Source organism: Rhinolophus sinicus, chromosome 2 (genome assembly GCF_057876585.1).
Source record: "Rhinolophus sinicus isolate RSI-liver-muscle chromosome 2, RSI-T2T, whole genome shotgun sequence".
Lineage (NCBI taxonomy): Eukaryota > Metazoa > Chordata > Mammalia > Chiroptera > Rhinolophidae > Rhinolophus > Rhinolophus sinicus.
In genome coordinates this window covers 135,614,481-135,641,503 of record NC_142502.1, presented here as the reverse complement: position 1 = coordinate 135,641,503, position 27,023 = coordinate 135,614,481, and the positions used below count along the sequence as shown (strand labels likewise).

Below are 27,023 nucleotides of genomic sequence, written 5' to 3'. Positions count from 1 at the left end.
AGCCTTGATTGCTATCGGCATGTCAGTGGGTGGGATTGTCCCTCAGGCTGACTGGATGTGGGGTTTGGCCATATCCACAGATTACAGGCCGCTTTGTGGGGGGCTTATTGCACAGAGATTTGACCCAGCATTTTCTGGTGCCTGTTGAGACTGCCCATTTTGTGTACTGCTTGTGGGGCTAATTAGGCAGTGCTCTGCTGTGGTCTGAAGCCAACTTCTAGGTGTGTTTGTTCTGGGGCCAATTGTGAAGGGTTCTCGTGCAGGCCCAGGTAACCCAGAGCCTGTGACTGTCTTGGGACTACCTGGCAGGAGCTACAAATCTATCCGGGTTGTTCACTGCCTGTGCTAAAGTTAGAGGCATGTGGGAGAGGTCACACTGTGAACTGAGGACAGCTACCACTAGTATTAGGCCTGGGGTAGTTCTGTGAACAGCCAGGACACCCCAAAGCCTGCTGCCACCTGCTGGCTCTCTTAAGGTTTAGCCACTGATAAAGCCTCAAGCGTTATGCAAGTTGAGTGAGACAGGGACTCGGGGAGTCACCAGGATGGGAAGAGTTGTGGCTACCAGGCTAATGTAGACCCTGGTTTGGTGCCAGTACTGAGCCTAGAGCTACTTAGCAAAAGTCTCAGAGCACACTGAGGCCAGTTGCTATCCAACTAGGTTCTGCAGAATCTGAGAGTTTTTCAGAGAAGAGTGCAATGTGGGTGGGTCTGGCTGCTGGTGAGAAAGTGCCTCTGGCTTTGGGGAAGTTGGGTGGGGTGGGGTCCCAGTGAGTCAGCAGGGTGGAGAGAGTGGAGCTCACCATGCCAGTCAGATTCAGATTTGGCCTGTGGGAGTGGGCTAAACACAGGGGAGATGGTGACTACCTGTTACCTGCACTGGCAGAGGACCCCACACAGGCAAAATGGTGACTGCCCTCCAGCTCTGCCCTCAAAGCCACATACTTCAATCTGCTCCCCATATGCCTCCGATGTTCCTTGAGTTGCTGTCCCTCTGCTGGGGCCCATGGTGAGTGCCTGTGAGTATGTGAGTCTGTGCGCGGGCACTTTAAGAAGATGTCTGGTTTTCCCACAGCCTTCCATCCCACCATGATGTTTGGAATCCCCATTGTTTTTCATAGCCAGGTATTGTGGGTGCTCCTCTTCCCAGCACTCCTACATGGGGCTGTGGAGCCCAGTGGGAAGCTTGGGTCCCTCCCTCTTCCCAGGGAAACCTCCACAAATGAGATATCCCTCCTGATTCTCAAACACCACATGGAGGTTTGGGGCCAGCCTGTTTTGTGTCTCTCCCCCTCGTATCTGTCTCGATGTGACCTCTTCTTTATATCTTTAGTTATAAAACTTCTGTTCAGCTAGACTTCAGGTAGTTCTCAATGTTGTTTGCTCTATAATTTAATTGTAATTTTAATGTGTTCATGGAAGGAAGTAGGCACAGTGTTTATCTACGCTGCCATCGTGGATCTCTCTATGGACTTTCTATTGTGTTTAACTGATTTATTTGATTATTCCACAAAAGCTGTATACTTCTAATTTCAATTGTAATTTTCTGAAGTATTTTAATATCTAATGGAACATGTTATTTTACTACTCTCCTTTATAAATTTTCTTTAATAAATTAAAATTATTGCATCAAGTTACAAAATAATTCAATTTGCATAGTCACTAAAGTCACTGTAGTTAGTGTAATTTGGAGTCTTTCATAGAAATTTGTGTTCTTTTCATTTACACAGATTTTTAAATGTCACTAAATAACATTTTTGTCTTCTGAATAATTCTCATCAAATAATAGGAATTATTTATTTTTGTGAATAGGAACTTTTTCTTGTATTTTCAAATAATTGTTATCATGTAGGAAACACTACTTTTGTATATTTAGTTTACAATTGGCCACCTTATTGAAATTTCTTATTTAAATCTTTTAAAAAGAAATGATTTTCCTTGCAAAAATAATGATCTTCTATATTTTTCTTCCCAGCATTTATTTGCTAATTTATTTGTTTTTGTTTGTTTTTTTATTTCTGCAGTATTATATTGCCACACTTCCAGAAAAATATTAAATACTGGCAGTGATAAAAAGCATCCTTTTGTTGAGAGTGATTATATTAAAAAGTTCCCCAATGCAACAGAAAATAAAGCAAGACAAAGTAGACTTAGTTCAGGAATGCCAAAATATTCTGATATGGGAAAAACTGATTAGTTTAAAACATCATATTAATAGGTCAAATGAGAAAATTATCTCAGGAATTTGTAAAAAATCCTTCAAAAAATTTCAACATCCTGTACAAATCTTCTAATAAACTAACAACAAAACATTGGCTAAAGCGAACAGCCAGGAGGATGCTTAAACTTAAACGCTAGTGTTAGAGTAGGTTCCTATTTGAAGTTTCAACTTCGTCTGAGTCTTTTAAAATCCATGAATGAGTTATCAGGGTGTCTATTTACTAGTGAAAGTAAATGTAAAAGTAAGTGTGTATACATACACACTTTTTGTAGATTCAGATTTTTCTGTAGAACAGGTCATGGCTCTGATCAAATTCCCTAACAGATCCAAAGATCAACATATTTAAAGATAAAATAAAAAGAGATATACTAGGATATCTTCCATTACTGTTTTAAAAATATTATTCTTGTTTGAACGGGCATTGTAATTAGACAAGCAAATCAAATAGTATGATCCTTGCATATTTCCCTCAGGGAGCTCAGCTTCATTTAAGGATAAAATGAATAGACTGAAAATCTGTCAAATTTCCATAAATACTCTTTCTCTTCTCTGGGTTTTGGATAGAAGTTTGATAGCAGATCATCTAAGATTGTCTTCTCTGAAGAAAATGTGAAGTGTGACATTCTGAATTCATAAGTAAGCAGAAATACTTTGCGTTTTAGGAACTATAAGAGCAGATGATAAACCAATAGTCTTTTGTAATATATTAGATAATAAAGTAAACCAATTCTCTTGGTTGGATTTCTTACAATGGAGACCAAATAGCAGCATTCCTGTTTTGGGATTATCTAAAAGTAAAATTGCACCTACATTATCCATGAAATGTGGACTTAGAAATCAATGGGTACATGTACAGAATTATATTTATCTATATCTAAATACATATTAATTACTGTATGTAAAAACTGATGTATTCCAAGGGCATAAGAGATCTTTTTGTACTACTGATAAAGATAATAATGTTTCCAGTAGTTTCACTCACCATGCAATTAGCGTATTTATTGAGTGCCTGCTGTACTAAGTATTGTCGGTGATAAGCAACAGTTCGTGTCTCTTTAAATTTACAAAGTACTTTCATATAAACTATCACTATCAGCTCCAGATTAGATGACTCATTATTATTATGATAAGCAGACATCTCTGTAATTGACATCTCTACAAAATGTTCGCCATGAATTAGAATTAAAGAAATCACACAGAGAATTTCCATTTCTTTCACAAAGCTGTTTTCTGGAGAAGTTTTGCACTCTTGTCCCATTTCCTGCACCTCTTTAGTCCACTGCCTACACTAAGATGATTACCTTGTGCTGTGGGCCACCCAAGCCTCAGAGAAGACTGTGTCTGGAATGGCCAGGTTCTAACAGGTTACACATCACTTCATTCTCCATCCTGGATAGCAAATACCACTTGAGTCTTCTCAGCAGAAGGAAAGCAAAAGAGGTATCTGGAAAATTCTTCATTCTATCTTTATTCTGGAGGAATTCCTGGGGCCTAGTTCAATCCAAAGAAGTTCTTGCATATTGGTTTTAGGTTTCAGGTTGTTACAGAACAGAAAGAGTTCATCCATTTAGCACTAGCAGAGCCAAACATTAAACACCAAGAATTGCAGTGGAAAAAGAGTGTCTATTTTGTTATGAATGGCACCACCCAGGACAACGGGAAGGGAATTCTCAAAAGCCTGAGCTTTTTAAGGGCATAGGGGGAACAGATATGTAGAAGCACTGGTGGAGCAAGTTTTAATTGGGGGGCCTTGGAGCTTGGCCGTTGGTGGTAAGGGACATCGACACAGGATTTTCCAGGACAATGGATCTTTTACTTCCAAAAGGGTTCAGGTGTTCAAGCTTGAGTTATGTCCTGGTCCTTTGGTTCTGTGGCACTGGGGTGGGGAGAGATTTGGTTCTGGGTGCAGCTGGATGTCAAAGCTCTCTCCTCTGTGCATGCTTCAGCTACATGGCTTGCAGTTTTGGTCTGTTGTCTCTGAAAATCAACTCAGTATCTCCTTAAATAGGATGGGACCATTTTGAGCTGGTTCTGTGGTGACAAGGTGACTCTAGGATTAGATAGGAGGTCCCTTCTCCAAATCTTTATAAGATCATCTCTTGTGTGTTGTGAGAAAGTAAGTTGGTTGGTGTTTTCTGTTGATTGCTTGTCCTGCATTATTTTCATTTCATCCTGTTAAGTCACCATCTGCATGGAGAGGCCCTCAATGACCACATCTGCCACACCAAAGGAACAAAATCATTCCAGTTTTGATTTTCTTTTTACCTCTTAAGTACTCACTGCTTCTGCTACCACATAATATTCCACAACTTTGTCTTTGTTGTCCTTTAAGTGCCATCAATACAAAGGGAATGTTAGAATTGTTGCCATTTCTTTTGGTGCAGCCCGATGATCTATAAGTAGTGCAGCTAGCACAGAATGACTTGTTTGGAAAGGCCTGTCACCCAAACTGCAATTCAAATGGGGCTGGGTATCAGGAAGGCACCTGTGGTAGATTCTTCTGAAAGCAGACTCTGAGGTAGTGGAGGGATATGGAAAAGAGAGGGAAGGGCGAGGAAGATGGTGCAGAGGGGAAAGTTATCAGGCCAGAGAGTATCTTGACCTACTCCACAGGGCATGCTAGAACATAAGTGTTGTCTCACATTGGACTAAAATAGCTAGGCCTTCATAACCTGGCCTCAATCAGTCTTTGGATGTAGACTACTCTTTGGTAAGGTGGCTGTCTATAGCTAAGGTAATATCTGAAGAGGCTCAGTAGTTGAGACATTAAGTAGATTTTTCAAGTAGGAATCTGGACAGTGCATCTCTGCGTTCATACCCTGCAATACTATTCTGAGTAAAGACATGTATTATGGCATCATTAATCTATTGGTGGGGAGGAGGTGTGGGGGAAGGAGAGATAGGTGGAATAAAACATATGCAAATGAAAATATAGCTAATCTTTTTAGACTGAATCTGTGTCTTTTTATCCCATATTCTTAAGTAAATGATGATGAATGAATTTAGTACAGTTTTCATAAAAGTCTAAAGAAAGATTAGTTGAAATTAATCTAAGAAACATGGTGTTTACAAGGGTGACCAGTAGTTCAATACTTTTAGCTCTAAGTCAATAAAGAATTGATGGCACAGATAATTATGAGAACATCATGACCCTAAAGCCAAAGCTATAAAAAGTGTCAATAATTCAAAAGTTAAAGGCAGAGGAAGTCCAGAATTAAAAGACTAGCAAGAGATAAATTATAACAACAATACACAAAGGTTGTGAATATTTGAATATTTGAAATATAAAATATTTAAATATATGTATCAGTGTGCTTGTTTGAGTAAAATGGGATCAAATGAGTAAGTAACAGGTACCAATCATTTTTTTCTAATGTTTAAAGCAGTAGAATTCAACCCTGCCTCTGGAAAAATACCTGATGCATTCATTTTGTATATTTCACTAAGGCAAATTATAGTGTTAGGTTTTCTCTCAGAACTCCCACTGGGAACAGTATGCTTCAAAGAAGGAAAAAAAAACAACAACAAAAAAAGCAAAACTGGGTTTATTCAGAGACAAAGCAAGAGGGTGAAAACAAGTTCTGATAGTACAATGAGCTGTATCCCACCTTCACAGGCATTATATGGCCACTATTGCCACCAGCATCAATGGAACCCACTTGGAGCCCTTTCCCAGGCAAGACTCCTATAGGGAAACATCTCCAAGGGAGTTTGGGGAGTCTGCTCATTGCTTTCAGGAAGACTGCAGTTTCTTTGTACTACCTGAATAAAACTAAGGCTATCTAATTATGTAGTCAAATGTTTTGGTTAAATGCCTCACTTCATGTTCTAATTATCACCTTCCTCAAAGGGGAGAGCTTCACTTTACAAAGAACAGGGAGAACAAGGTTAACTTTGCCTCCCAAAACTCTTCATAGATGAGAAAACACACAGCTGGAGTCTGCACTGCAGAAATAGGGCACCTACCTGCAGTGTTTATCATCGTAATTTGTTGCCTTTCTTAATATAAATTTACTCAAAACTAACTAGCAAACACTCTCTGAGAAAAAAGAAAAATACACAGTCGTTAAATTTAGGTGTTTTGTATGCTAAAAGTTTGGGTTAATGATCTTGAGCTACCAAAAAAGAAATAGTTAGTGAATCTCGCATTGATCAGAGATTAAATTTAAAAAAAAAAAAGTCTTAAAAATTGAAAAACTATTAATACCTAATTAAATTATTTCTTAGATGTCCTGATACAAATTAAGGCACTAGCACCTTAATGGAGGTTTCTCTCATGCTAATAAACATTACAGCTTCTATGAATAGATCCAAGGGCAGGCTGTACCTTAATGCCAACCTTCAGCTAAGTAGCAGCTTAAATGCTTTCCTGCATTGTAATGACCTCCAAGTCTTAAAAGTGTTCACTTGATTCCCAACATGATCTTTACAAAGCTTATCTTGTATTATGATTTGGCCAGAAGCATGAGGTTTCTTATTTGAGTAGATTCTCCACTTCATCCTCATTTTAATTTTCTTATATAAACGTTCTGCAATTTTGAATTGGTTAACGCCTACACTTTTGTGAGCTATCCCCTGATGCTCTGCTTCACGAATCCTCATGACATCTCCTGTACCAATGTACTATAAGCTTGTTTACATTTTTGCCTTTTCTGGAAATAGATAATTACATTTTTGTGCTATTTTTCACATGCAAATATATGCTATTAATATCCATGATCGCACCCAAGAGCCTATTTATCCTCAAGAATTGTACTAATCTAGTTCTTTCAAGCCACCAGCTTTCACTCATCGGTTTCCGAGTGCCTGCTCAAGTCACCTTAATGTCCTTCTGTCGCTGCCAACTTAACCATATTTGGAATCATTGTTAGATTTCTTCATGTCATTAAATGTTAGTGATAATAATTCAAATTTTTCCATGTCTTTCAACCTTCATATCTTAATCTATGCCAAATTATGTCTATTTTGCTGTAAGTCACATTGATTGTTAAGACCACAATTCACAGTAGAGAAAAACAATATGAAAGGTATATAGATACACCAGGATGGCACATGAACACAAACACTTAGGGGTGAGAGGAAGAACTATGAGATGGTAGTGTGTGGTATCCAGAGAGTCTGATGGCAGAAAATAAGCTTGAATCCATGCACGCATCAGCACAAAACTAGCTGAGGAACGATATGGATGTGCCGAAGGATAAAAATAGTACTTGACTATAGAGAAGCTGATAAAAAATGCAAAGGACAGTGCATAGAGATGTCCTTGCAAAGAATACAGTATGGGAAGTAGGGGAAAGTGATTTTATAATAGAGAAATGACAAGTACTACTTCAGCCAATTGATGAAGGTCAACATCAACAGTGATGTCATGTTGATTTCATGTACCCTTGATAAGATATTTGTGGTCTTTCTCCTCAAAATTCTTAAACCCTGTCTAATCATGAAGAAAACATCAGACAAATCCAATTGAACATTCTACAAAATACATAACCAGTACACTGCAAAACTTTCAAGGTCACAAGAAACTAAGAAAGAATGAGAAACCTTCACAATATAAAGGAGACTAAAGGAGATATGAAGACCAAATGTGATGTGATATTCTGGATGGAAACTTGAAACAGAGAATGGGCATTAGGCTAAAACTAAGGGAATTTGAGTAAAGTATAAGCTCTAGGTAATAATAATGCATCAATATTTCTTCATTAGTTATAAAAAATGTATCAAGGAAAAGTGGGTACAAATATTTAGAAACTCTGTAACACTGTTATAACTTTTCTGTAAATCTAAAATTATTCAAAATAAAAAATGTATTAAAAATTATATCAAGAAAGAAATGCAGAGGAAATTGAGAAAATATTTAAATAGAGAGCAGAATGATGAAGCCATAGAATAAAGATAAAAACATTAGGCTGGAGATAATGGGGCAACTGGCAAGAGTTGGAGTCAGGGTTTTGGTTTAGAGGATAAGAATTTTTTTGGTCATGGGTTAGATAGTAAATATTTTTAGCTGTGTGGGCCACTTAGTTTCTGTATCAACTACTGAACTCTATCAGTGTTATACAGTGATAGCCATATATAATTCGTAAACAAATGGGCATGGTTGTTCAATAAAACTTTATTGACAAAACAAGACGTGGGCTGGATTTCACCACTGAGTACATCAACCCCTCGCCTATTAGGCAAAGTTAATTCAGGGATTAGAAATAGTAACAGAAAAAGACAGGACAAGAGCATAGTCACTAGAACTGGAATTTAAAACAGTGCTTAGTTGAAGAAACATATGATTCTAAATACCTGAGCAGTGAGTGATTTAAGAAACTACCTTTATTGTGGATTGTCCGAGTTATTGAATCCAACCATTTAAATTCCCTTGACGGAGGACATCATTTGCTCCAGAGGCTGTACTAAGAGGACTGAAACGCACAGAGCCTGGGCCATTCTCCTTGACTAGTATCAAATGGCAGATTGTTCTATATTGCTGACCGAGCTCAATCATACATTCAGTCTGTAGTCTACCACATTGATACACCATTATTTTCCACCAAGTCCTTATGGCTTATTGCTCAGGAATCACAATCAATTCTTTCCTGGAGGATAATGAGACAGATAAGTGTTTATTCTGTTTGCTTCTACAATTTAAGAATCTCAGAATGGTTCAAAGATTTAGATGGTCTTTTGCTCATGTTGTCTGAAGGTGAAGGGTTCATAGATTAGGAGCATCAATTTTTCTGTGGATTCTACAATCCACAAAGAATAATAGACATAAACATCCTTATTGCATTTCCTAGAAGTTTGACATACGTCAAGGCTAAGGGAACAGAATTGAATGACACCTGATGAAGATCCGAGAGGGTTGTTTTAAGGAAATAAAACAAATTTATTGAAGGTCAACATGTTGTCAGAATCCAAAGAAATTCAGGCTAAATTCAAAGTTTAGGATTCATTGGTCTGATTATTTTACCTAATAAGTTCTAAAATTTTTTATCCCCACGGTATGCTTTCCATTTGCCCTTTTGTTGTATTACACTCTTTTAAAGGTATTTTCAGACTCATCCCCTCATCACTGTATCTGAGAAAACAGACAGTTATTGTTAATAGCTTTACAAGACTGCGCTATAGGACAGGGGCATCAGTGTGGTTTACAATCAGGAACTCTTTATTTCTCAAATGTCTTAAGGTTAAAATGAGAAAAGCTTGCAATGGTGGAAGGGTGGAGGTGTCAAAATAAAATGTGTCTAGTAGAAGAAGAAAAGGTTACTAAATCCTAGAAAATATCAAGAAGTGGGTCATAGCATTTTCAGTGGGTCAGCAATCTCCCAGGGTGTCTACAAAACAACTGGTAGAAACTTTCTAAAAAAGTGTTCTAAAGGAGAGGTTTGGCTACATTGTTAAACACTCAGCACTTTTATATCTATCTTTAAAAATCATTGGCCAGCATTAAGGAGACATGTGTTCTAATTACAGTTTAGTTTCTAAGAAGCTGACTATCCTTGTATAAACCAATTTACACTTTCTAGAATTCACTTTATTAATACATTTAAGAGTTTGAACTATATCAGTGATTTCCAACCTGACAGCATACTGGTATTAATTAAAATTATATAAGGTTATAAACAACAGGAAACACACACACACACACACACACACACACACACACACACACGAAAAACTTTGGGATTTTTTTAAATCCCAAAAATGTTTTACTGGGTAAGGATTAGAGCTGATCACAACACCGATGGAATAGTTTACTCAAGCAAATCATAAGAGGGGCATGAATAAGGGCAGCTGTGAGATTTTCACTAGTTGGAGTTTATAAATCTTTTCTCTAAGTCACTGCAAAAAAAGGATAACAGCCCCAGGCATCTTCAGTCTTCAGTTTACTCCGTTCAGACCTCAAATTATAAAGAGAATCTAAATGGGCCCCAGTGGGTCAATAGTCTACCATTAAGTGATCCAGCAGTGACCACAGGTACAAGATCATGTAACACAGACTTAGCCATGAAGTGGAGGGGTCGACCCCACCCTTGTGTGATTCTAAAGCCGTTCTTCCCAATGCTCAAATAATGTGATTCTCGTGTGACGATTCTAGTACATGATTGATTGTTGTACAATCCATCAATTATCACATGCAATCAAATGCACTCCTACCCTTTTCAATAGGAGGCAAGCCACTTTTATCCCTAGTTCCTGCATTCAAATTTTATGTTATGTGGTCTCCGTTGTAGTATACTGTTGATAGCCCTCTCAGTTTGTGTCTCCCTTTCACCACTTTAAACATTACCCTAATATTAATTCATGTATTTCCTCTCTCTTTGTATACAAACATAATGCTCAGGGATGACCATATACCCAACTCCACTGGTCTGTGTGTAATAGCATCTCAATGTCAGAGATCGTTTAGGATTAAAGCTATAACTTAATTCTGACTATAGAGTTAGAAGAAAAGTTATAGAATTTCCTTGGGAAAAAAATTCTGGTTTTTAGATATAGGGAATAAGTAATGGTCTTTTACTATAAATGTTTTTGTGCCTAGATGGGAGGTCCAATCTGCTGAAGGCCACGGGCTTCCACCTGAGGAGAGGACAGAAGAAAAAGATAAACTGAAGGAAATGAAGAAACGCCTGTTCTACTTCGAACTTTCAGGTATGTGACTTAAAATCCTTTGATGTTACTTACAGCTGAACAGATTCTAACGTGTACTCTATCCTCTGACTGCAAAATATTGTGGTAATTAACTCTTATTCTTCCTCTATATCTGTCTTGATCATTTCTCAGTTTTCTGTATTTATAAGGGGAATAATATTCTTCCCTTTATAAATATACTGTAATAAATGACAGAGGAATGAAAGAAACATAGATACTAAAATGTATAATCTGAAAACAAAATGTATAATCTGTTTTTATATGGAAATTGTGAAATTTCAGGGAGACACCGGTGTCCTTGACTTTGCAACTGAAGTATGGTCATGACTCACTGCCTCCACTATATTCCACTATCCTAGCTTTCTATATTCCACATTAATTCACTTGGCTACTTGACTGGTATGGAGAAGCAAGGAAAGTTCTCAGTATAAAGAAAATGAAGTATTGACTATTGAGATGGTAGAACAGGAGGCAGCCAACAAGAACCATTCTTTTTCTGGATATTACTTTATAATATCCATCATATTTGTTCTGGATGGTAAGATTTAATAACATCTTTACTTTTTCATAATTTCCCCATTTACATTAGGAGTTACATAAAGCCAGGTTGTACTTTTAGCTTCCAGTTAAGAGAAATCATGACTGGGGACCCTTTCCTTTGCATAAGAAAGCCTCTAGCCTGGTACAACTCAAGGAAGTTAAAATTTTCAAAGTGGGCTACTAGCTATAACCTTGCTAGATATTTTTATCCCCTCTATTACTACCCTTTTGTTCGTGGTACTGGGTTTATCTCTATGGGAAAGAAATAGATTATCTCTATGAGAGAAGCAGCACCTTATCATTGAAATGCATTGTCCCCCAGCTTCCAATAGGCTTTTCTATTATTTAGAGAACCAGTTGCTTACATGTGATGGATAGAAAATAATACCAGTGAATCTCACAAGCAACAGTCCCTTGTTTACTTCCTTTATTTTGAATTGGTTTCTTGGTTGGATGCAGAGTATAAAACATTGTGTAATTTCATGGATGAATGATATTGACAGCAGCAGGGAAAGTAACTTCAAATCTATATAAGATGTCTATTTGGCGAGGATAAATCCTTGACTCCATTCATGATAGAAAGGGTCACATGTAATCAACCTACTACTAGATTGCTGGCTGGGCCCCTAATGCATGGTGTCATATCATAGGTTCAGAGTTGGGCTCAGCAAGAGGGAAAACAAAGCCAAGCCTGGCGAGAGGACATTCCATATGGTTAAACCTATGGACCTATCTTATCTCTGCTCTTTTATCCACTCTCTCTCTCTGGACTTAACTGTATAAACACTAGCCTAACTGGGAAAAGAGGCGAATGGATATCCACAGGGGCTCATCCTCTCCTTCTGAATCTGGACAGGCTGTTTCACAATGGTAGCCTTTTGGTGAAGGATACACATATTTTCAGACTCTAGGCCAATACTTTCCAAGACATATGCAAAGACCTGTTTTGTTTTGTTTTGTTTTGTTTTAATAAAATCAAATCTGTCGCAAAGCAGCCTATTTTGTAACACTGGCTCTAAGTCCATTTTTAGATCTTCAGCCACGTGCTCTTTGACCAAAAGTCCTTGTCACAAAGTCCTCTAATATTGCTATTAAAAGTCCTTTATTAGATATTAGATATCTGACTAGACTATTAGTCACTGTCTAAGAATCAGAGTGTATCTTGACCTGAGGCCATCTCTCCCTTCAAGACAAAGTAAAAAACAAGGTATAGTTTTCGAAGATATACCAATAGGAATTTTTTTTCCCCTCCATTATCTGATAAGCCCTGAGAAGGGTATTAACACTGCTACAAAACACCAATTTGCAGAGCAACTTAACTATACTGTGTGATGCCATCTCCATATCAGTCTCAATGTTTTTCATCCTCGACAGTGGTCAGTATAGAGTATCAGGAAGTCATAATATAATGCATGAACAATGCTCTGGGGTCGTGTTAACATAGCTATTTGTGTCTTCAGGTTCTTTGGAGCTACTTTCTGATGGGGTGCTATCGGATGTGCGTAGGTAGACAGTTCATAATATATCTGGTCCGTGCTGCTATTCAAGTCCAGTAGTCATATGCTCCCTTATGATCAGGAGCTCTTTCTTTAAGAAAAAAGAAAAGTTCCTTGTGAAATGAATCCAGACCCCAGGGTTCTCTGTCCGACTATTCTACTGTATGTATGCTTGTACCAGCTACATTGTACCCCAGTCTGCTGCAGATATATTGAATATCAACTTGGTGATGAATTATGTGAGGCAGAAGCACCAGATCTTTAGCCCATCTTAGGTAGCGTATTAGTTAACTGTTTCTACATTTAAAAAGGTATCTGAAAATGTAATGGATTAAAACAAGAACACTTATCTTACAGTTTCTGTGAGTGAGGAATCTAGAAACAGCTTAGCTGTGGCCTCTAGTTCAATGTCTTTCACAAGGTTCAGGACTACAATCTTTCATCTGAAGGTTTGAACAGATGGAGATTTACTTCCAAGCTCACTCATGTCACCATTGATAAGATTCAGTTCCTTGAAGGCTGTTGGACAGTGGGTCTCAGTTCCTTTCTGAATGTTATATGCAGCATTTCCACTATCATATTTCTGCCAAGTTCAGACTTGGGCTGACTCCAGAGGCTCCTTCTCTAATTGAAAGTTTTTGGTGTGGTTCCCTATGTTCTTTGACTTACTTTTCATCAGCTGTTCCCCAGCATGCAAGCTTTTCCAGCCTCTGCTGGATTTCTTACAGTACAGCCTATATGTAAGAGCTGGCATTCTCGGTGAAAAATATAAAGGGATTAGTGGGGATAAGAAGTTCAGACAAATTAATTGCTGGATCATGATGTGGTTCCTTATTTATTTTATATTCTGTGTTTGTTGTAGCAGCCTAAAATTAGGTGCCGTTTCTATATCTCGCTCTGTTTCCCATATCAGATGTATCTTCCTCAGCGATGTATCTTCCATATTTAATGGGTTATCCATCCTAAGGAAAACTGGAAGACAAAAATACTGATTTGTATATTGATAGACAAATTTAACTAATTAGGATTATGGTTCAGATTCTTATTTTGGGGTCTGTAGTGGATTTTTTCTTTATCCGTTTCCCCCCCATCAAAATTGCTATATCAAAGTTAAATGATTTTCCTTTTCCTTTATGGGGGGGTTTATATTATTCTCATGATCATGTTTACATTATTCTTTAGCTCAGAATGATTGGCTTCATGTTATTTTATTTTTACCATTTGTTAGATCTGTTCTAAGTATTTCTTTAGCAATACCGATTGTTCATATTTTATAATCGCTGTTCACTGTATCTTGATCTTAGTTTCATGAATTTTTGTAGGTCATTGCAATGCTAAAATATTACTATAATATTTTAAAACTCTGTTGAATTATTAGCACTTTTACTTTCCCTGACTTACACAGTGACCAATTGTCTATTATAGTCTATAATCTTACTACCTATTTTTCTACAACTTCTTAAAGTCAATATATTAAGATTACAGAGTAGATAGTCTATAAATTTGATTTCTATGTCCTCAACCTTATTTTTTCTTTTAAAAGGTGTCACTTTTTCTGTCTTTTGTCTTTTGTCTAGAACATGACTGATATGTTCTTCCCAAGTAGGCTGGGCTGATTTTCATTTAATCCCCTATCTTTTCTCACAGATGCTCTTGGAATGCTCCACTCTGTTGTTAAACTAAAAGATACACAGACCAAAAAAAAAAAAAAAAAATTGTATCACCAGTTTGTTAATATGTCAGTTTGGAATAAAGTGGGAGAGATTTGTGGAGGAAGGAAGCCCAAGTACTGAGCTCTACTCAAAGAAGAATTCATTTTTGACACATTTTCTTTTTTCTTTCATGTCATTTTTCTTCTCATTGCACATACTAAATTTCTGCTTGCCTAGGTTTCAAACTTCTGTCATTAGCTGTGGCTATGACCTTTTTATTTCTTGTATGCCTGTCCACGATAGCCAAGAAGAGCACAGCTGTACTAGGGAGAAGCACTGCTGTGTACCTACTGTCCCATTGATGTGACCTCACTTGCCTGTTGCCATTTTGGAGCAACTAGTTTCATTTCACTTGATCCCAAGCAGATAAAAAAATCCTCAGTGTTATATTCTTCATTTCTTGCATGATCTTCCCTCTTTCTTACGTCCCTTGGACCTCCAGATTGTAAAGTCTTTCTGGGTTCCTTTCTGCTTCACATCTTGCAACATCACAGTGCTTTTCTCTCTCCTTTTGGGAAAGTAAAATTTCCTTCTCTTTTGAGATTTAATTTCAGGCTTCTCTTCTAATATGGTCTCATATATGCTATATCCACAGCAATTCTTTGACATTTATGGTACATGATGGCCCTGTTTCCTAATTCTTTGTTATGCATTTTCCGTCTTTGCTTATGTTCCTTTGTTGATTTCAGTCAGCATCTATAGTAGTGATAGAGGGTGGTTTGTTCAAGTTTCCATCTTTTACACAGGTTCCCTGTCATTCCTTTTTTATTTGTTTGTTTAATTAAAGTTTATTAGGGTGCCAATGGTTAGTAAAGTTACACTGGTTTCAAGTGTACAATTCTGTAATATGTCATCTATATATCATATTGTGTGTTCATCACCCAGAGTCAGTTCTTCCATTACCATATATTTGATCCTGTTTATCCTCATCTACCACCCCTTCCCCCTTTACCTGATAACCACGAAACTATTGTCTGTGTCTATGAGTTTTTGTTTCTTTATCGGTTTGTCTTGCTCCTTTGTTACTTTCAGTTTTATATCCCACATGTCAGTGAAATCGTATGATTTCACTGTCATTCCTTTTCATTGTCTCTTTGCATCATAGCTGATTCTCACAGGAATAAAAAAGATACTCGGAGTTTGTAAAGTTTGCTTCCGGCCATCATGTTAGAGCAGGCAACCAGATCGAATCTCCATAATTTGTAGCCAACATTCCCCTTGAGCCTTAGTCAGTCTTTGAAACAAGCCCACATGTTCAGAGATTTATTCTAAAACCCACAATCTTATGTTCCATTTCCCCTAGCTATATCTTTTAGGAGCAAGCAACCACACAAAAGTGTTACTAGAAGAAGCATTTAGTTTTATAGAAGACAGTTAAATTTTAAATGACAAATGAAGTCGATCTTAAACCATTTACAAAGTACTAAAGAATTGCCAGTATGTTTAAACTCTGCAAAAAAGAAAATCTATGTATCATAACATGCACTTGGATTTTCAGCACAAATGGTTTAAATGCCAGGAAAAAAAAAAAATGATGGCCCAATCCCATTCCCATGGTTCATTCCTTTGTGGAAATCTGCGTCTGCAGTTCCCTTTAGCTTTTTAGCTTGTGTCTCTTTGCCTATTCTGGAGTGTCTCAATGTTCTGCTATTATATCTAGCTCTTACTTTATGGAACTGGCTTTTATTTTGAGTTATGCAAACGACATTGGCAAATACTTTCTTAACATAAAAAATTGAATTAACTATATAGCTACCTCAACTTATCTAAATGAGTCAAATCTTAATAGAGCAATACATATTTACTATTTTTAATATTTGACGCACTTTCTTAGATGTTTTGAGAATCAAGTTTATACCATCATATTAGTGTGCTAGGGCTGCCATAACAAACACTACAGACTGGGAGTTAAACCACAGAAATTTATTTTCTCACAGTACTGAAGGCTGGAAGTTTGAGATCAAGGTGTTATCAGGATTTGTGTCTTCTGAGAGCCCATGAGGGAAGGATCTGGTCCAGTCCTCTCTCTGACTTGTAGATGGCCATTTCCCCCCTGTGTCTTCACATTGTCTTCCTTCTGCCCATGTCTGTGTCCAAATTGCCTCTTCTTGTATGAACACTAGTCAGATTAAGCCCACCAATATGACCTCATTTTAACTTTAATCACCTCTGTAAAGACCCTGTCTCCAAATACAGTCAAATTTTGATGTACTGGGGATTAGGACTAACATATAAAACTTCAAAGGGACACAATTCAGCTCATAACATACTACAAACAATTAATTGTGTACATGAAAGACAGTGCAGTATATTAGTTAAAAGGAAAGACTGGAACTCATCTGATAGTTGATCCTGCCTTTAGCTCTACTTCCTGGCTGGGTTATTCAGAGGAAGTTTTTCTATGCTTCAGGATCCACATCTATAAATTTACAGTAGTATTAATTTCATAGGCATGTTTTGTAGATTAATGAACTAATTCATGTAAGATGCTTAGAAAGTATATAACCCGGAGTACATATTCAATGTTTTAGGCATATTTTATAACTAAATAAAGAACAGGAAATGTGGCATGTGACATATAAAGCCATCAAGGTGTTCAAATCATGCAAATGCCTGATAGAGTACTGATTACATTAGATTATCATTAAAATGTATTTTGGCAAAAATAACCATTTGAAAAAGATAACAACATTTGAAGCACGCCATTCTAATCAGTTGTTAGTCAAAAGCATTTAAACTCACTAAACAGGTTCTGATTCCAGGTATGATAGAGTGTACTTTGTCTCTCTCACTGAGTAGAGCTGTAAAACCAGCAAGGGAAAGGATCTATTTGAGGACTCTGAAAAGTAATTAGTAGCTGGCAGACTGGGAAAGAAAAGCCAATTTGAAGTACTACCATAATGGTGGTGATTTCATCTTTTCTTTCATACTTTGGTATTCACCTTCCTGAACTTCAGGCTGCCCAAATCTGGAAGTGCATATTGATGCAGACTGAGAGCACAGCAGGGGATGCCTTTAATTCCGACTTGAGGAGCATTCATAAACAGTGAGAGAAAGTCCCATATTTCCTTTTCTTCTTTTTTCCCTTTTCTAGTCTCTTTCACCCCAGGCCTCAGGTAAACTTATTTGCAGAGAAAATGGTGGTGACAACAGTTGAGGCAAGGCAGCTGGAGGCAGCTAAAACTTATAGTGGGGAGTTTCCGATTTGAGGAATGGTGGTCTGAGGAGGCTGGGTGGTGTAAGCTGCTTTTGCTCTCTCTGTCCTCACCCTGCTCAGGCCCAGAGGTGATCACACTTACAGGAAATATGTGGTAGAGCAAGGTAAATAAAGCTTTAGCTTTCTGGCTAGAGGACCAAACAGGATGCTCCAGGGAACAGGAAAATACAATGGTGTTCCAAGACAGGGTGGAACTCAGAAAAGTGACTTCATAAAGTTGTGTATGAACTCATGGGCTCACTTCTGACCTGAATGTACATATTTTATCCTGAACAACATACCAATCGTTTGAAAATGAAACTAAGGGGTAGACCACTGCTTATGTCCCAGACTGGCCACTCACTGGCTGGTGAACACATGGGATAGAGCTGAATAGTAAAGGCAGTGAGAATGGAACTAATATGAGACCCCAATAAATAGAATACTGGTTGGAATTTGTTTCTTGACCCCAAGAGTGTTGATTACCTGATGAAACAAAAAATATCAATATTAAATGTTATTTAAACAAGACACAGAGTCTCATAGATAATACTCAAAATTTCAAAGTTACAACCCCAAATTACTCAGTATATAAAGAATCAAGAAAATAACTTGCAGGAGCAAAGGCAATACACAGACACCAAGGCAAAGGTAACATAAATATTGGAATTATATAATGAAGAATTTAAATCAGCTATTACAAAATACTCCAACAAGCAAGCATAGCCACAGTTGAAATTAACAGAAGAGGGAAAAGTATCTGAAAAGTAGAATATGTGAAAAAGGTCCAAGTGGAAATGTTAGAACTAAGCAATAAAATAGCAGCAACAAAAGGAAAACCTTATAGGCTTGATGAGGCAGTTTTAAATTGCAGCTAATAGACGGCTTCCTTGTGGTAAAGTGGGGGCTGTGAGATCGTTGAAGTTGATTTTTGCATATATCAAGTGAATATTTTTCCAAAGAGGCGTGCACTATTAAAAATGCTGATGCCTTGACCACAAGCTCAGAGCTTATGACTTAATGGTCTACAAACAGGGCCAGGGGAATCAGTGTTTTTAAAAGTCTTTTTAAAAAATTTGAAAAGACTGTTGTCATGAGTAGCCAATGGTGAGAATCAATGGTCTAACGCAACCCACTTAGTTTTCAGATGAGGAGACTCTGGCGCAACAGAAGTTTCCCCATTAGCTTTTCTCTGCCACAGGCATGGCATTAAATAGTGAACACTATTTAGTATCAGTTTGTCTCTGGATATGCCAGTATGATGACCCAACTGTCTTGATTGCTTAGTTTTTGGTGACTCTGGATTTTGTGCTTGGGAAGAACGCCTTGCCTACCTTGAATGCCATTTTTTAAAATAAACTGCTTCAAGTGAAATTAAAACTGAGCATCTGACTTATTATTAGCAACTACAATGATTTTTTTAAACAATAGAATGAAACAGGTTGTTTGGTCAGAAAAAAGAAAATAGAGGAAGAGATAGCTAAGAAGGGAGCAAAAGCAAGAGCATTGAGGAAAAAAAAATTGCTAATATCTAACTTGTTTGCATTTGAAATGTAAATTTTTCCATCTTCCTGAACCTTCCAGTGAAGTCCCTATAAATGCCTATATGAGTGGGTTTATTTTATTTTTGTGTTGTACAAGTTAAGGAAAGCAACACATTTTCTGTTGGCAATAACAATAGCAAGAAAACGAGAGGATCCTTAAATTGAACTATTTCTGCAAAAGCAGGAGCTCAGAGCCAGAGAAGCAGATGGAAATATATGCCCAATTAGTGCTCTCAGATATGTCATGGAAGGGGTTGGGCTTTCCAACATTTGTAAAGAGCTGAATACATCTTTCCAGGATCATAAGTCTCCTTATGACCACAGCTGATAAGTGTCTGATGCCTTAGCATAGCTGCTCCCATATTTTATTGGTTTCTAATTGTATAGACTCTGGGCTTTCTTATGAGTGACTATGCAGTGTTCCCTCAGTGTTTCTTCTCCTACAAGTAATCTCATTACATCTCTCCTGCTGTTAAGGAACTTATTTTAAAAACTTGGAAATAAGGCAAGTTATAGGTGGACAGCATGTCCTTTCAATGTCACATGGGGGCAAAAGCTAGCTAAGTATTGTCTAGAGTAATGAAATGCAATTTCTTCAATTCACTGTTCTTCAAATTTCTAGACTTAGTGAAGTTACATTTAAGTTATGCATTTTTTAATTTTTTGGTAGTAATGTAGAGAATATTTGCCTGGCAGAAAAAGGTAATCCCAAAGTTTACAACTCATTGTCCTGGAGGACATTACTTAGTTTTCTGTCTGACTCAGAAATCATATCCTAGAAATTATTTTTATAAATTTCTGGGAAATATCTATTTCATCAAATGTCTTTAAGCTGGCATTACTATCTAACTGACTGCTCCATTAATCAATGAGATTGAATAAAATCTTTGATATGTATTCCTTTAAAAAAACCTTCCTGGAATGAGCTCAATATCAGGATGGAGCTGATATAAAGAAGAGTTGGTAAACTTAAAGTTGGATCTGTGGAAATTATCCAATCTGAAAAATGGAAGGAAAAAATTTTAAAAAACAAGTTAACTTAAGGATCTGTGAGAACATACGAAAAGACCTAACATATGTGTCATTAAAAGTCCAGAAAGAAAGGAAAAAGAATGCAATGCAGAAAAGAATATTTGAAGAAATAATGGCAGAAAACTCCCCAAATTTGGATAAAGCAATAAAGCCTCAGACTGAGTAATCTTAATAAATCACACACAGAATAAACAAAGCAATCCATGTCCAATCACATCATGATTAAATTCTGAAATTTAAAGACAAGGAAAAAACTCTTGAAAGCAATTGTTGAGAAATAACATATTACTGACAGAGGAATATGATTTGACTAGCAACAGATTTCTCATCAGAAAACTTTGAGGCCAGGAGGAAGTGTCTTGATATTTGTAAGGTGGAAAGAAAACTACTGGCAACCCAAAACTCTATATCCAGTCAAACTATCCTTCAAAAATTAAAATGATATAAAAACTTTCTAAATGAAGGAAACTTAAGAGAATATGTGGGCAGTAGAACTTTTTTAAAAATTTTACTAAAGAAACTTCTTCTGACAGAAACAAAATGATACTAGAAAAATCCCTTGGAATATCAGGATGGTGAAAGAGCAAAAATGATAAATGTTGTAAATAAAATAGACTCTTCTTAATCTCTTTTTGAGTTCTTTAAAGTTCATTTGAAAATTAAATAAAGCAAAAATAAAAATTATAAATCACCTGATAGATTTTTAGTGCATGTAGTTATAATAAATAAGATAATAACACAAGGGGGGAGGACATGGGACCTATTTGGTGGTAAGATTTCTACATTTTACTTGAAATGTAAAATAAAGTAAAATAAGTAGAATGTTAAAAGTTAAGCAGTATATTGTAATGCTGAAGGCAACCACTCAAAACACTATAAAAGGAATTAGAGTGAATAATACAATTGATAAAATAATAAAAAAAAAATCAAAATGCCTAAAATAAAGCAGGAATAGGAAATCATAGTAATAAAAAACAGTAAATAAACATAAAAGATATAATAAAATGGTAACCTTAAATCCGCACTTAACAAGTACATTAAATATCATGTCAAACATATCAATTAAAAAAAAAAAACACACAAAAAAACAGGGATTTCCAGAATGAATGAACTAACGTGATTCACCTATGTGAAGTACTTCTGAAAAGAAGCTTACTCCAAATATAACGATAGATTAAAAATAAAAGGATAGAACAAGACATATTGAAACACATCAAAAAAAAGTTGAAATGATTAGATTAGTGTTGGTCGAAATAGACTTAAGAACAGAAAAATCACCAGAAGTAAAGGGGGTTGTTACATAATAATGAAATGACAAATTTACCAAAGAGGACAGTCTTAAGGTGTATGCACCTAATATAAAAATTCCAAAACGTATAAAGCAAAAACTGAGAGAAATTAAAGGAGAAATAGACAAATCCATCAGTATAGCTGGAAACTTCAAAAACCCTCTGTCAGTAATAGACAAAAAAATCAACAAAGATATAGCAGAATTGAGCTACAACATTAACCAACTGGACCTAATTAACATTTATAGACTACTTCACTCAACAACAGCAAAATACATATTTATTTCAAGTGTACAATGCACCCGACACTCATATAGATCATATTCTGGATAATATTACAAACTTATTTAAAAGGTTTGATATCATGCGTGACCATAATGGAATTAAACTAGGAATCAACAAGAGAAAGATGAAAGGACAATCTCTACACAGTTGGAATTTCAACAACAGACTTCTACAAAATACACAGGTCAAGGAGATAGTCTTAAGAGAAATTAGAAAATACTTTGAATTAAGTGAAAATACAATATATCAATATTTGTGCGATGTAGCTGAAATAGTGCTAGAGGAAACTTTATATCATCAAATACTAATAATAGAAAAGATTATTTGTCATTCTCTGTCTGGCTCATTTCACTTAGCATAATAACCTAAAGACTCATCCATGTTATTGCAAATGGCAGGGTTTTCTTTTTTAAGACTAAATAACACTAAATATTATTATTTAAATAAATTTGTTATTTAATAAATTAATATTTAATGTTAAATAATATAAAATATTAAAGAAAATATAAAATACTTTATCCATTCAACCATCTATGAACACTTCAGTTATTTACATGTGTTGGCTTGTCTCATTTGAATTATGCTGAAATGAACATGGGGGTACAGATACTTTTTGAGATAAAAATTTCATTTTCTTCAGATATATACCCAGAAGTAGGATGCTGAATGATGGGGTAGTTCTGTTTTTAACTTTTTGAAGGTGGAGAAAATGAGAAGAAGTTGTTCAAAAGGTGTAGATTTCCAGATATAAGACAAGTTCTGAACATCTAACATACAGAATAGTGACTATAATTAGTAATACTGTATTACACATTTAAAAGTTGCAAAGAGAGTAGATCTTAAATGTTCTCATTACACACGTGCATACAAATGGTAATTTTGTCAGGTGATGAATATGTTAATTAACCTTATTATGATAGACAATTTGCAGTATGAATATGTCAATGTTATATGTCCATTATATCTCAATAAAGGTGGGGGGGGGAAACGAGAAGAGAATATAGGTCACAAACCAATAATTTAAGCTTCCACCTTAAAAAGCTATGAAGAGAAGGAAAATAAACCAAAAGCAAGCAGAAGGAAGGAAACAATAAATATAAGAACAGAATTCAAGAAAATTAGAATAGCCATAGGCAAATAACACAAAATCAAAAGCTGCTTCTTTGAGGAGATGAATAAAATTAAGCCTTTTGGAAGATAGACAAAGAAAAACGAAGAGAAGATACAAATTACCTATACTAGGATTGAAATACGAGATAATACTATAGACTCAACAAACATTGAAAAGAAATAAGGGAAGACTACAAAAATCTCTTCATGCATACATTTAAAACTTACTTAAAATGAACCAATTCCACAAAAAACACAAACTACCAAAACTCACCCAAGATGAGATAAATATCCTGAATAATATTGAAATTGGTAAAGACATTAAATAGTAGTTACAAACTTTTTAAAATAAGACCTTCCAGGCCCAGAGGGTTTCACTCAAAATTTCTACCAAACATTTCAAGAAGTAATAATACTAATTTTTCACAATCACTTCTAGCAAATAAAAGAAGAGGGACTACTTCCCCACTTAGTTTATAAAGCTAGAATTACCCTATACCAAAACCAGGCAAAGACTTGTAACACTTGTGAAGTTGAGAAAAATTTTTGTGTTTCTATAGTTAGAGCTTTCTGAACAAATTTTTCTATAGTGTTGGGTTAAAAGTAACCATTAATTCATTTATGACTGTATAGATAGTGAGATTTACTAGAGTGAGGTATGTGTTTAGATTTCAAGGGAAAAATAAGTTCAGGATCTTGAAGATGTCTTTTAGGTCATAGAAAGAAAACCAAAGATATGGTGGACCAGGGGTGGGGAGTGAGGTTTGGATGGGTGAGGTGGGCTTGGAAGCTTATCTAGCCTTTGGAGGGCTATTTGTATTCTAAAAGGTTAGAGTAAGAACCCAGGATCCAATTCATCTCATCTTTAGAGAGCAAAAGTATTTCTCCCTTCTTTTTGTAGCTGAGAGAGAGGTAGTTGCCTATTTCTTCTGTATATAAGCAAAGCAAATATCCATTTTCCTCTGTCCCTCACCTAAGGTACAGACTTTGTATGCATAGTATGTTTGATCTGGGTTTCACCAGGCTGCTCCAGGGGTAAGAATCGGGATGTGGGCATCCACGTAGTTATTAATTTGCTTTTTGAGTGAAAAATGATAATTTGCTTCTAACCTTCACTATATCTTGTGTACATTTATGATTAAATTTATAGGTGACTTTAAATTCCAACAAAGAGTACTCAGCTGTGTCTCAGCTTGGCGTTTAATTGCTTCACCCATAATTGACACATATCTCTTCTGCTCACTATTCTATGGCTGGAACCAGTTACCTGGCCTCAATGAAATAGAGTGAGGACTGAGAAACATAATATTATCATGTATTTGAAAAAGGAAGATTACAGAATTATTTATGTAACAGTATTAATTTTTAACAAAGCCCCTTTTTTAATAAGGAAAAATGATGATGGGCTAAATTAATTGCTATCAATTCTAACAAATGAATGCTCAAAAATATAAAACAATATTTATTGAAACAAATACACATTCTACTACATACTATGAAGTACTGAATGAGGTCAATATCACTCCCACCTAATAGGGTTAAATTATATATTTGATTTGAGGGGCCTAATTCTCATAATGAGTCTCTTTACCTAGCCATGGTTAACTGAATCTAAGGCGATGGTTCTCAACTGGGAATCATTTTGCCTCCAACAACTCCAACCCCCCATCTCCCAGACATTTTGACAATAGCTAATGACGTTTTTAATAGTCATGATTGGAGGTGGAGCTACTGATATCTGGTGGGTAGAGGCAAGTGATGCTGTTAAACATCTTACAATCATAAGGGAACATCCCCCACCCCCCATAAATAATTATCCAGCTCAAGGTGTAAGTAGTGCTGAAACTGAGAAATCATGGTATAAGGTATAGAAGAAAATGACCCATTCACTTGCTTTAACTTTTTCCATAAAAAGTACTTATGTTTCCAAAGTATAAATGTAAATAAAATATATTAACCTTTATGCAATACAATGTACATGCAAGGCCAAAATAGAAAGATGTACATGGCCCCAAATTTACATGCTGTCCACTGACTCAAGAAAACTTTCCTTTGTTGACCCCAGAGGCTGGGACACAGATTCCTGAGTACCATACACTTTCTTTTTATAGTGTTCACTACAGTGGTAATGAGAAACAGCCTGCCATCTCAGCCTCGCTCCTTCATAAGGACGATTATGACAATTTGACAATAAAAAACACTGCATAGAACCCCACTTACTCAAGGAAATGACTGGCCTCAGAAAACCCTCTGCTTAACACTGAATAATCTTTCTTCTGAAATGTCTCAAATCATTTGATTGATCTGGGCAGGCAAACAAGGACTGCCGAATGTTCCTGGAGACCAATTAGGAAGTATTCTCTAGTTCACAAATCCCACCTTATTAGACAATTTTCCAATCAGAGCCAGTAAGAATGTCAGCTTTTTGCACTCCTTTCTAACACTTTAAGCCCAAGCTCAAATGAAAGTGACGGCAGATGGGATTGATCCCCTTTATTCATGAATAAATAAACTGTTAATTTTGCCTTGGACTTAATTTTGTCTTTGATAGTAATTAGTTCCCTAGCGGTGAAATTGTTTATTTCTAGTTACCCTTGGTGGTTGGAGTGTGTATCTTCTTCATAACTGTATCTCTTTCTTTAAAGGGAATATACTATCCTAAGTGGTTTAAATTAAGCTTTGATACACTTTTAAAATGCTGCTTAGAAGAACAAGTTTCTTTCCCATAAGGCTCATTGAGCCTCTTTGATAAATTTAGAAATAATGATATGTTTCAAAAAATTTTACCCAAGAAAATCAATGCTAAATTAAATAAACAGAGGGTTAGATTAATAGGAAAAGTGATACAAATAATTTCATTAGTACATTAATTTCCCTAAAGTTAGCCATAGTATGCTTTAATGAAAATTATCGGCACAGAAATATGGCTCAAAGAATTTTAGGATCTGGTTAAATAGATAAAAAAAATATTCAGGCAAAGAAATATACAATAGCCTATAATAATTGTGTTTTCAGTGCTATAAGCAATGTGTTTAATATAAGGATATAAGTATATAGGAAACAAGGATTGTTAGTAAAGAGGAATTCAAATAATACATAGCTTTAAAGTTATGATTCTATGCCTGCTTTATAGATCAATGTCAAATTAGAATCATACATTTTATTACAAAGTTGGGGTGTTATCTGAGCCTATGATTGATCTATAATAAACAAATTTCATTGTTTGCCCCATACATTTTTTTACTCTATTGTATTCAACAGGACCATTCAAAAGGATTCTGGTTCTTCTTCTAGGTATATAATAGGGTTATACTTTTCTCCTCTTTCTGAAGGTGTTTTAGTTATTTTTTTTTCTTTTTATGGTAATATGACTTGATTGGCCAATGAAAGGTTATCAGCGATCAGAAGTGTTTTTTTTTTGTTGTTGTTGTTGTTGTTGTTTGTTTTTTTCCCCAGGAACTATGTATAACTCACCAGATCCCTTTCTCCTTGCCTCAGAGGTCATGGAAGCAAACATATTGATGGATTCACCAGTTTGGTTTCCTAAGTGGCAATAATAAATGAAGTCCTTTTGATGATTCATGTTACACATATATCATGAGCAAAAAGTGAAACTTTGTTGGTTAATCTACTGAAATATGGAATTGTTGGTTACTTACTGCAGCATGAACAAACTCGTCCTGACACTTACTTCCTTCTAAAGCAATCCATTGGTTCACAAGGTAAAGGAAACACATACAAAGTGGCCCCAAGGAATGAGATGTATCTTCTGTTTCTTGCACTGGGTAATTGTTTTAAGGTGTCAACTCAATGAAATAATAGAGAATTAGCAATTAAAGTAGCTCCCCTTACCCATCAATGAGCATAGACAATTCTGCTTAGGAATGAGAGATTCAGCCTGAGGACTTTAAGGATAGCTTCTACTTGGGAAAAGCACAGAAGATCTCTTACAAAT

At 36.0% G+C, this 27,023-nt stretch overlaps 1 protein-coding gene across 3 annotated transcripts in view; it reads left to right on the top strand.

Moving 5' to 3' along the window:
• The window catches only part of LOC148758918 (uncharacterized), a 933,397-nt gene that overhangs the window by 587,709 nt on the left and 318,665 nt on the right, over positions 1-27,023 (top strand). For all 3 annotated transcript variants that reach the window (XR_016020439.1, XR_016020438.1, XM_088796071.1), the window contains one exon: positions 10,755-10,864. Coding sequence is in view for 1 of the 3 variants with exons in the window: in XM_088796071.1 (XP_088652197.1) it covers positions 10,755-10,864 (110 nt within the window). In the remaining 2 variants the exon portion in view is untranslated. The remainder of the gene's footprint in view (positions 1-10,754; positions 10,865-27,023) is intronic.